This window comes from Labrus bergylta, chromosome 19 (assembly GCF_963930695.1).
Source record: "Labrus bergylta chromosome 19, fLabBer1.1, whole genome shotgun sequence".
Classification (NCBI taxonomy): Eukaryota; Metazoa; Chordata; class Actinopteri; order Labriformes; family Labridae; genus Labrus; species Labrus bergylta.
This window is the reverse complement of record NC_089213.1, coordinates 13,564,512-13,576,873: the sequence shown is the minus strand read 5'-3', so window position 1 is coordinate 13,576,873 and position 12,362 is coordinate 13,564,512. Positions and strand designations below refer to the sequence as shown.

General features: G+C 41.0%; 1 protein-coding gene across 2 annotated transcripts in view; it reads right to left on the bottom strand.

Moving 5' to 3' along the window:
* adcy2b (adenylate cyclase 2b (brain)) overlaps positions 1 to 12,362 on the bottom strand; it is a 38,215-nt gene that overhangs the window by 23,653 nt on the left and 2,200 nt on the right. For both annotated transcript variants that reach the window (XM_020643168.3, XM_020643167.3), the window contains exons 2-4: positions 6,622 to 6,819; positions 3,539 to 3,700; positions 2,398 to 2,547 (exon numbers count right to left, since the gene is read on the bottom strand). In XM_020643168.3, the coding sequence (XP_020498824.1) occupies positions 2,398 to 2,547; positions 3,539 to 3,700; positions 6,622 to 6,819 (510 nt within the window). The remainder of the gene's footprint in view (positions 1 to 2,397; positions 2,548 to 3,538; positions 3,701 to 6,621; positions 6,820 to 12,362) is intronic.

Sequence of the window (12,362 nt, the reverse complement as noted above, 5' to 3'; positions counted from 1 at the left end):
TGGAATCCAGACGAGGCAGAGTCAAGCAAACAGGATGTGATAAAGAAAAAGACAAGGTTTCTTCAAACTTCTTCAAAGAAACAGTAGTTCTCTTATATAACAAAGAGGACACAATCATATAGAGCAGAACGTATCAGAATAGAACAGGACATTTCGGGTTCGCTTTTTTTATGTTACCTTAAAAACTTGTGTCTAAGAACTTATAACTTACTTCTACTATTTTCTGTTCCACAATGAAAAAACATCCAATAGCTAAAGGTACATGACATGCGCACCATAAAACAGTGCAAAACGAAAAAAAATCAAAAGGATTGAAAAGACTTTAGAAAGGTGTAATTCATTCTTATTTTGTAATACTACATTCAAATTTGCTAATACATCTCACATTTCTGCAATTTTTTCTTTACATATAAAAAGGTTCTGAGAGATGTGCACACATACGTAGCTGTTGCTGTGTAACCATGTTGTGGGTTTTTGGCTTCGATTTTTCACCATACACATCGGTGGAACGGCTGTTTAAGAGTGACTGTGTATGCAAGTAAAAGTGTGTGTGTGTGTGTGTGTGTGTGTGTGTGTGTGTGTGTGTGTGTGTATGCGTGTGCATGTCAGAGAAAGTGAATAGCAGCTGCCTGAGGGATGTGACTCATAAATGCATCTCACAGCAGAGAGGGTCATTACATTGTTCACACACCACGAGCTCATTTCCTAAAACACAGCAGCAAATTAAGTCGAGAGAGGGTTTTGGAGAGAGGTGAGGGGATTGCTAAAAATAGAAACCCACACCAACCGTACTTATTTACTTATTCATCACTGAAGCAATATGGGCACTCTACTGTGAGGCAGTAGAGGGGGTGTTATAGCCGGAGGAGATTTGGCTTTAATAATTATGTGTTTGATTAATGCACAGTAGGGATCCGTACTCAGCTTCTGAATGCGATTTGTCATTCGATAAGTCATGTGCTGGTGTTTGCATGCATCCTCTTACAAACACACACACACACAGACACACACACACACACACACACACACACACACACACACACACACACACACACACACACACACACACACACACACACACACACACATTGCCTATACATTTTTACAACCTGTTTTCACATAAAAAAAAGAAACAAATATTCTAAATGTGATGCATTATGATGTTGTATTTCATCCATTATTACAAATATCTTTTCCAATTCAAACTTCTGTGAGTAATCATAGCTAGTTCTGTGAGGTGGTGTGGAACAAATAGTTTAAATGTCATATCATTTCCCAGGTCAGAGAAAACGGCAGGGCAAAGATGCAAATGTTGAGCAAATTTCTGTGAAAATTTACCCTAGTACTGAAATGAAAAAAGTTGTAAAATTGTGCATTTTATTTATCACATTTTGGAGGAAACTGTCAATGGATTACATGGCAGCATTGATTATTAGCAACTTTACAGAGGCAGATTTGTATTAGAAAGCATAAATAACATATAATGTACGATGTGTTTCATTATGTGTTTTATGAAAAGAAGCCCTGAGCAGTTTATAAAGTCCTTGAAATCCCACTTTAAAAGCTGCCAGTGTTAAACAGAAACATTATAAAGTGTTTTTCTTTCCTGCTGTCTCCCACTAGGTGAGTTGAATGTTTTGCTTCTCTGTAGTGACAGTAGTAAACGTTATTATTGCAGTTTATTTGCTGGAATCAGATAAAAGCATGAACTGAACAGACTTAGTACAAATGAAGGAGACGTTACCAAGCTGAAAGTGGACTGGGAGGGCCAGTTAAAGGACCGCAATCCAATTATTGACAACCAAAGCCAGCGCATACAGTCGCTGAAAAACATAGTTATTTGGACCCTTAGAACAAACATAACTATTATGGTTCTGTGTGGGGACGAAGCAAAATTTTGCTCATAATTTCAAAGCAATGCATCTCATCGTTTTATAGACTCTCCAACTGAGTAACAAATGCTAACTCCATTGGAGCGCTGCATAAAAAGTCAGGGGCTCAATCAAAGTAGCATGTAATTGAGGATCGCTGTAAAAGCTTTCAGAGGATGTAATTGAGGACTGTTTGTGCCTGTTCATTTTGAAAGAGCGGGGGTCAATGAGGGAACAGGCTATCCATTTAAACGGCTTGTCTCACATTCCTGTGGTGCAGTAAAAAACTGAAGAAGTTGTTAATGAGAATACAGAGAGTTTCTTTGTCATTTTCATGTGTAACTGTTAAAAGCTATCAGATGATTTGTTAAATTAGGTAATCATGTATTGCAAAACTATTATATAAAAAAAGGGGAACAGGTTTGAGGAAACTTCTACAATAAATCACACATTTAATTTAGATCTTTTGTATGCGTGTGTGTGTGTGTGTGTGTGTGTGTGTGTGTGTGTGTGTGTGTGTGTGTACCTGCTGGTGCTTCTCAAACTCGAGCTTAATGGGCGATTTGATGCAGTTGCAGGTGTCTTGGTAGGTCTGTTTGAGAGCCAGGTCCATCAGGTGTTTGTGGTACGCCCCAGCCAGGTTGCCACAGGTGAAGATAATCACATTGGCCAGGATCTGACGCCACAGGCATACAAACACAAACAGAGAGCATTCAAATAAAGTCAGGAGGGTTGACGCATGTTCCAGATATGCCCTCAACATGTAATATTCCTGCCATCTGCCTCCTTCCTCTTACGCCAACATTATTACCTCGTAAAAGCAGGCAAGAGCACACACTTCGATCGTGCCTTTCCACCGCTGTGTCAACTTCAGGCTCTTTAAATTGTTGCAATGCATATCAATAGGCTGTCCTTATTTTCTGTATCCTCGGGCAATGACCTTCTTTGACCATGTTTTATTGCTGGTATGCTGTTCCGCTGTGTATATGTGTGCATAAGACACGAGAAAGAGAGAAACTATTTGGATTTGAGTGTTATCATTGTGTTTGCTTTAGAGGATGGTTTAAGACACTCACAGTGTACTGAAGGTCTTTGTCCGCCGCACACACCCACATTAGTTCCAGTGAGCCTGATAACTGTATCTTTATTATGTAAAACAGATGTTGTGTGTGTGTGTGTTATCCTTTTGGACTCTGTTGTTTGTGTCGTGGTGTTTTTCCGGAGCAACCTCAGCTTTGCGCTTTGGGCGGAGATTGTAGTGTGCTACTCTGTCGAGATTAAGTGTCTTGAGAGCCACTGTTATAAGAGCTGATCCTGAGTATATTAAAACAACTCATTTGACTCTGGGGGCTTCATTGAGTGTGCTGCGTCATCGTAGTGCAGGATAGGTCTCCTGTTATACAGCGGAGACCCTATTAGAATATTGAACCTCATCATTTTTAGTCGTGCAAGGAACAGCCCGACCAAATGAATAAACTAACCCGTGTTGCTGCTGCTCATAGTGCAGGGAAGCAATAATGTAGGCGTCTTAGGCAAAACAAAAAAAAAAAAAAGGGACGTTGAGAGCAGAGTCATCTTCCATTAAAGCAGAAAGTTGTGTAAATTGAAGATTTCAACAGTTTTCTTTTGAGCCCTTCAGATTCAACAGGGGGTAAAATAAGTCTTACCTGCCAGACCAGAGGTTCCAGTTCTGTGACGGTAAAGGCCAGACAGACACTTAGGGTGACAGTATGCGAGGAGCAGGTGATGGCACTGGCAATAATGGCTCCTCTCATGGAGAAGGGCAGCATGGTGTAGACGACAAACACAATAAAGAGGAAAAAGGACACCTGCAAACAGGAAACAGGAGGGTGTCGAAATGGGTTCATCTGCTTAATCTAATCTGTGTAGTGGCTTTGATGTTGCTTCATATTTTCTGGAAACCTTATTACGGTTCTAATGTAATATGTCTACCGAAAGAGAAGGCATCAAATTATAAGTAGCAATTCAGAAGAAATATCCAGGCAAAATAGATCTCAACACCATCACGCTCGGGAACCCTTTGCCTCATTTACAAAATTGCGATCTTATTAGAATGTAGACGTTTATTTAGCATAACATGCCCACCACTTCTGGACAGCATTAATGCCAAGAACTACCACAGCAAAGGCAAAACAAAGACGACATCAGTCTTAAATATCACCAGAGATTCACGTTCTGTGTTCTTCCAACAACAATCTGCTTTTATTACGCCAGCACAAAACCTTATATATTGTGATCATACGGCTTGGGAACATCCGAATTAAACTGAAGTACAAATAAAATACTTTTTTTTTTACTGATGGAAAATAGAGAAAGGATATATGGTACAAGTATTACTCAATGCATGATGGATTGAAGGTGGCATTTTCTGCTTGTTAAATGTAGCCAGTCCTCTCTTCCCATCTGTTCTGACGGTAGCCAAATCTGTATGTGTGCATATTCCTGTTTGTTGTGCTAGAGATATGCTTCCTACTGGGTTGGTCCAAGATCCTTTTGACTTAACCTTTTGCTTTGGCCCTGTCCACTTCCCCTGCTGGCAGTCCACCCCTTCCTGTTGTGGTTGGTGACCAGCGTGAACGGGTCACAGTTTTAACTGGGACACAAGATGAACTCCGACCTTCCTGCCTGTCTGTTTATTTCCCCTGCCTTTCAAGTTCCGAGAGTCAGTCTGCAAACAGGAATCCATCCAAAATGACAGTTGGGAGTGAATCAGATAAGCTAAACATGGCGATGACAGAGCTTCATCAATATGTTTGTCTTTCATTTCTAATCTTTAACTGGCTTTTAGCAAGTCGCTGGTGGAATGGGCTTCACATGCTACATTCAGTGTTGCATCTGCATTATTTGCAGTGACAGATTGCTTAGTGATGCGTCGATATCATGACAGAGATACAGTTCAATAAACAGAGGATTGGATGTATGTGATTGTCTGATTGACCAAGTTCCATCTAAAAGATATTCTGTGCGTAGAGAACAGAGAGAAAGATGTTTTCAGTTGCTAAGGGCACCAACAAAGAGAAAGATGCTGGTGTCAGAGCAGCAGGTCCTATAATGACCTAACATTCCTATACCTGATATCATACCTCTGTAAAAGATGGGAGGCAGTTGGGGTCTATTTGGTTGTACATGTGAGTCAAAGTAAATGGCAGACCAATTTCAAATGCGTCACCTGCTCCTGTCTGCCGCGCAGGCAGTCACACACACTTCATCTCGTGGCAGCCTGTCCTGAATCCTAGTACACCTCCAAACACCTCCAGATAACAGCTGTAGCCATCATCTCTCGCCGCTTCTCTGATAACATTTTTTCTCTCTCTCTCTCTTGTTTAATAGTCTACAATCTCTTCTCTGTGTTCCAGACGAACAAGCTCACTTGCCTCAACGCAGCCCGATGTACAGATGTCCTCGTCCAAAACCCACAACACACAAGTGTTTGGCTATTTGCACCCTATAGCACTTACAAGTTGAAGCAGCTCATTAGCATTTTAGGATAAGATCTCTATTAATATTGAGCCCACGTACGTTGCCACACAGTGCTTTCGATTCCTCAGGACCATGTGCAGTGGCCATACTCTGACTACTTTCTGGTAAGAGACATGGCCTTTAGAGGAACTGAATGAAGCCCAGACAATAATGAAGCAAGACGGTGGCACAACTGACAACATAATTTTTTTATTTTTTTAGCATTTGTACGGAAAGTAAGTGATCAGGCCAGCGTGTTAGGGGTCAGGTGGATGGGTTAAAAAGTAATTGGTGAAACAATGCACAGGCTTCTCTGCATCCCCCGTTCTCTGTCAAAGCGACTCTTTCTCTTTTACTGTTATTAGCTCTATGTTCTCCATCAGACATGCTGTTCTCTCGGTAATCACAATCAATCCAACCCGCTGAGAGCGGGCGGGATGCAATTCCAGCTGTTCGCTTTTCACCAGATTTCTGCTTCCCTGCGAGTTTCTTTTCTTTCTTGCTTGCTTTTCAGGAAGGCAGTCAGTAGTTACAGACAGACAGACTGACTGAGAGATGGATGGATGGATAGATAAATAAATAGATAGATAGATAGATAGAAAAGGGAGCAAAAAAGGGTGATTAACAATGCAACATGATTATGCTCTCACAGGTGGCCACTGTTAAAAATATCTCCAACCCAGAGGACATAGCAGAGTGAAGGAGTGTATAGTGGTGGAAAGAGGGGATTGGTAAATATGGCTATGGAGGGGTTTGTGGAGGGGGTCTTGATAGGAGAAAGCAGCTGGTGAGGCTGGAAAGAGAAATATAGGATTTGATGAATAGGGGGAGACAGGGTGCTACCATGAGAAAATAGGATTCCTAAGACAGAGAGAAGGTGTCTGGCACTGAAAAGTAATGTGTCTGTCTGCTGATCTGCTCACCTCCAGCTCTCATTAGGCCTCATTAACACTTGTCACATGTGGAATTAATTCTGTACTCTGCACTCTCACACACACACACACACACACACACACACACACACACACACACACACACACACAGTCATGCATGCATATAGGTAGAAACACCAACAGATTAACAGGTTAAGGAACTCTAAGCACTTTTGCATGCATCACAAGAACACTCATGAATACAACAAAAAGAGTAAGATATGGATTTAACAGAGTTAGCGTCCGCTGTAATTTGAACTTGAAAACATTATCTTATTCAGTAGCAACAACTAACACAAATAAGATTTAACATTAACCAAAGACATGTGTTTTTCTACCTGGTCCCAGGGGCTGAGGATCCCTCCTGAGAACATGAACAGGTAACCCATGGTGACCAGACAGGCCCATATAAGAAGAGAGAAGAGGCCAAGCATCCTCTTGAAGACCGACTCGATGCAGACAAGAATGAAGATGGACAGGAAGAGGAAGAGAGCAGCGGGAACAGTGATCAGAAATGTCAGGTGATCCTCTGTAGTCTGCAGAAACACACAAAGAGAAAGGATTGTAGTTTAACACAAGTGAAGGTTTGCGACATTTTGCAGAACATCACTGATTACATATTCAGAACACATACAGTTTGTTTTTTTTGTCCTCGTAAAGACTGTCCACGGAATCCCTTTGACAATTTCTGTGGCAAACTCGGATTACCACTGGACCTCAGCACAGTGTTACATTATGATCATGGAACCACCACCTGAAGATTTTCGAGAGACTCTTGAAGTGGTAAAATGACTGCACTTTTAGAGCGATTTTGTCGTTTTCCGACCACTCAAAGCACTTTTACACTAAATGTCAGCATTCACCCTTTCACGCACACCTCACCAACTGTGGGCAGAGGCTGCTGTGTACTGTCCCCGGCTGCCCAACAAGAACTATCGAATCATTTAGCCACATTCACCGATGGCTATGTCTTTGGGAGCAGTTTGAGGTTCAGTGTCTTGCCCAAGGGAACTTGGTCATGTGGACTACAAGAGGTGTTCCCGGCCAACTTTCCAATTAGAAGATGACCCACTGTCCTCCGAAGCCAAAGCCAACCGGCCCAAAAAGGCAGATATGCATTTATAAGATTTCAAAATCAGGCTGAAGCATGAGACACCATTTCTACCATGTCTTTTCTACCATGTCTTGTTAAATGGATGAGTTCAGTACCTGCTTCACAAGACATCTGTAACAAACCAAGCTAGTACAATGAAAGTCCTACAGCATACGATCCCCCCCCCCCCTTTTTCTGCATCCTTTTGAAGGCATTTAGTTGCCATAAAGAGATTACAAGTACAACATGACACACTCGTTAAAACAGATGAACAGACGGCACACAGATTGGCAGACAGACAGTCTGAGCCCAGAGAATGTGCTACAGCATCAATTCTGCACTCACACTGTCAAAGTCAGCAGTTACAAGCTCTCAGCACATACACATGCACACACACACGCTCACGCACACACACACACGTACATACACTTACACACTTCATACTCCACAGCCTCTTTTTCACTCTAACTTCATCATATTTACAGTTGAGGAGAAGATATACAACAGAATGTGTTTCATTTAAAAAAAAAAAAATCTTATAAAAGGGACAAATCTTGCCGGAGGTGTTCATATCATATCTTATAAAATGTTTTCTTGGTGCAATAATCTTCCTCACTCTACCTTGTGAAAAAATGAAGACGTCTCCCTTGGATACGACAAAAGTTGGGAACCCCCCCCCCCCGCCCTATCTTCAAGTAAAAAGATTTATCACCAGAAAAAAATGAGTCATTGAATTTTTTTGAGATCACAAAGTGTATTTCCATCAGTCTCAAAATAAATGTTCTAAATAAACTTGTAACGTACCTAATGTAAACCAAGATCTGTGCAGTTAGGATTCATGTCACCTAGACAAATTTGTCTCATTTTTATTCATGTTAAGAGGAAGTGACAGCAGCACCTTTCAGTCCCTGTTAACGTTTTCATCCTGAGCACTTTCCTCCTTTGACCTGTCCCTTACCTCTGCATTTGCCCAAAGCCTGAAGCAATTTTCTAATTATTCAGTCTGTGTCAAAAGTACTGCACCTCTTCTGTTGTTTTACTCAAATCTAACTCACTATGCAGAAATCCCATTACACAGATTATACACAAACACAGTCCAAAACAACGCACACACACAATGTTGCCAGTGTAGGAGTAAAGTATGTCCTTCTGCCCTCTTCAGTCCAAGTAACTTATGGAACAGCAGTATGATCACCATTATTTGTAGAAGGAGAGGACTACATATTTTCACAGTATCACAGGCTCGGTCCTGAACAACACCCATGTGAAGAATTTTAAATTATTCCTAAATCCTAAAATGCCCTGACAGGTCCAGTAGCAGTAAATGTTGAAATAGAAAGCCACTATGTCATTAGATGTCTCTGAATTTAAAGTAAAACCAGCATCAGAGCGGGCATAAAAATGACTTCAGATTGATGTTTTTAACATGTCATTTCAATGAGGCAGCTCTTATGTGAGTGAATAACAAGGGGTGGAATGCAACTCCTGACTTTTTGGTCGAAATGACAATTTAATTGACTTAAGGTGTTTTCTGAAAATGGCAGAAGGTATTTGTCAAAAGCAAAAGCAGGAAGAGAGGACTTTTTGCTGTGTAGCAGTAGCAGAATGTAGCAGAGGTAGTATGAGTCAGGGTCTGGCAAAGGGATCCCATGGGATGTGGCTGCTGACGCCACACCAGCTATACAGTCAGCCTGGGACGCGGGCTGAATCCCAATAAGCAATAGTGCAACCATCGATGAGATACCTATATCAAGTACATGTTTTAGCAAAAAAAATAAGAACATTTCTGATAGAAGGGCCTCTAATCCTGTTAAAAACCCCTTTTGGAACCATTTGAAGCCACTTCAACATGGCATGCAGGGAGGGAGCTGTGCCTGCCTGCAGTATACTGCATTGTGATCCAGAACAATTCTTTCCTTTTTTTAGCCCAGACTAGCTTACCAAGCTATTGTATTGGGAGGAAAGGGGAAACATGGAGCTATAGCAGCAGCAGAAAGAGATGGAGAGATGCAGGGATTTGATTGTTTAGCAGTGAAGTGTATGCACTATACATATTGGGTATTTTTATTTTTTAAATATTTACATAGCCTGCATGATGTAGCTGCACTCGTGGCAAATTTCTGCAATCTGCTCGCAGCTTGTTTATGAATGTCATCAATATTTAACAAACCTTTCCTCGAGTGCTCCATTTGTAGAGCAGAAGAACGCAGACACACACCCAGCTTAAACAGGCCAAAGGTTGCTGAGCATGCAGCATTTGCCATGAGATGAGATGGATAATAAAAAAATTTGGAACTTAAATACTAAGATCATTTGAAGCCCTTGGCACTTTCATACTAGGAAAAGGTTTGATAATACTTCCAGTGTTTGGATTTTAGTGACACATTTCAATTCAAAACTTTTCTTTGACAAAATATATCGCTCTATTTTTTTAATCGGAATAATTTATTGCATCTGAGTGATCTTGTGTCAATTAATCACAGCACCCAAGGGAAGGACGTCATGAGTATGAGGCAAAGAAATGGCCATTTCATAAACAGGCGAAAAAAAAAAAGATGCCAGAGGGTCGAGTGGGATGGCTTTGCTGAGTGGATCGAATCAGTTTGAAACGCAAAGATTCCCACCAGGCACAGAACATGGGGAAATAGACCATGTTAATATGGGTGTGAAATTTTAGCAGGGGAAATTGATATTCTAGAAATAGTTTGAATCTGAATGATGCATTACAGGCTAATCTACAAATAGTGTACAAAGCAAACAGAAGTACCCCTCAGCAACATTCTTACTTTTCTTTTTGGAGATATATCTATCTATCTATATATATATATATATATATATACGCTTTAAATGTCTTTTATAGCACACCTGCAAAAGTGTAAAGTTATAGATGTCATTTTAGCCTTTTTTTTAGCCTCCTTGGAAAGGGAGGCAGTGTAATGGCTTTGTTTTTATAGCTTTTGTTGACTTGATTATCTCAAATATTAAAGTAACCATCAGGAACAAACATGTTTTCCCAAAATTAAACTCAAACTTTGTTTTTTTGAATACCTTCTGCATGTAGACCATCAGAGATTTGTGTTGTTACAGCTGACCACACCTCAGTCAGTGATGTCACAACATCTATTTCTCCTAATCTGTTCATCTCCTGCCCAATAAGAATACACTGGTGAGCCGTGATTTAAAAAAAAAGACAGAACTCTCCCTCTCCCTGAAAATGATCAAAATGTCAGCGCGGTTAAACAAAATCAGTGGTTTCAGAAGCTTTTTTTGTAATAACACCTTCTTCAAATGCAAAGACTTAAAATGGGTTGCGAGTGATCAGGCCTGGGAAAACGTGGAGTGAGACGAAGACGGCAGTCACTAAACTATGTAATCAGTGGTGTAAATCATAAAAATAATGGGAAACTTTAATGTCCAGCTTATAGATTTCCAATGTCTCATTACCAGATGTAATATTGATCTCTATTAAACTGTCAAAGGGCGTTTAAAATGTCACCGTGTGAGGGAGCTCTGTCTGCCCGAAGCCAAATACACACACAAACACACACTCTTATACACAAACATACCCACACACATTCCTATTCATACGACGTGAAGGCAACAAAAAAGAAACAGAGAAATTATTTTATCTAAAAAGTGCATATAAGCCTAAGAAGGAAATGAGAGACTTCCTAAGACAAACACACCCAGACAACACATGCCAAAATTTACGTAAATCGAAGCACACACACAGACAGACACACACACACACACACACACACACACACACACACACACACACACACACACACACACACACACACACACACACACACACACGTACTGTACATTATGGGTGGAGAAGACATTGTATGAAAAACCACCAAATTGGCTCCAGCCCTGATCTGTGGAGAAAGATTAAAGCGTGCGGTAATTTTGGAGGCATTACTGCTGCTTTGGTTGAGTTTCTGCCGGCTCACTGATAAAGCCAGAACACTTAAAACAACATCCTCTCCTCCCTCCACCTCCCCGGCCCCAAGCTCCAAACCTACACTATTTATTCCTGACATTCTTCTTCGTTCACCAGATGTAAATACTCATGCCTCACTGAACAACTACTCCATTGCTACATGGAGATCCGTCTTGCATTTAATAGAAACAAAATGACTTTTACTCTCAATATTGAGCATCGCAGGAAATGATTATGGGAAGTCTGCAGTAAGATAAGAGGAGGAAAACCTGGAGAACTACATCAACCAGCAAAGGCAATAACGTCTATTGATTTGACTTAAATAGAAGTAAAGGGATCGATTAAGGTGGAGGTTCTACGGGGAAAAGCCTGTTATTGAAATACATTGAATGCAACAGGGCTTCTCTGACAGCCTCCTAAAAGAGCAGAGACCTTCATCGAATGCCTCCTGAAGCTAAAAAAAGCTAATGTTTTAAAAGAGCCAACATGTCCATGAAAGTTTGTCTATTGTGTGAATCCACCATAAGGCTTCTCTAAATGTCAGACTGCGTCTCTTTTGCCCTTGCCCCCAAATATGCTGCTATGAAAACACATGACGCGCGCAAAGAGCAACGCCACACGTCGACGTGTTGTCCGGAACACATATCGCAGCAAAACAATCATTTTGAAACAGTAACAAACACAGCTACGAGTGGGCTTCCTTTTGTACAGCTATTTAATAAAAATACAAAAGCAGCACTTGAAAAACAATGGCTTGTGTTTGTGGCCGAGTGTTTGTGTCCAAAACAACACTTTTCACTTGACAAAAGCACAAACACCCACACAGCTGCGAACTAAACTCTCATCCCGCTCTTGATCCACTTTGCAAACTCAGTTCCACAATTTAGAACACGGCTTCACAGCCTCTTATGTTGTCGCACATATTCACACACAGACACAGGGGTCTCCCCCCGGCTCATTCAAAAACAAAACTCTTCTAGCTCTCCTCTGTGATCTTTACAAGGAGGTTTCTATCTGATGCTCGGTAATGGAATATG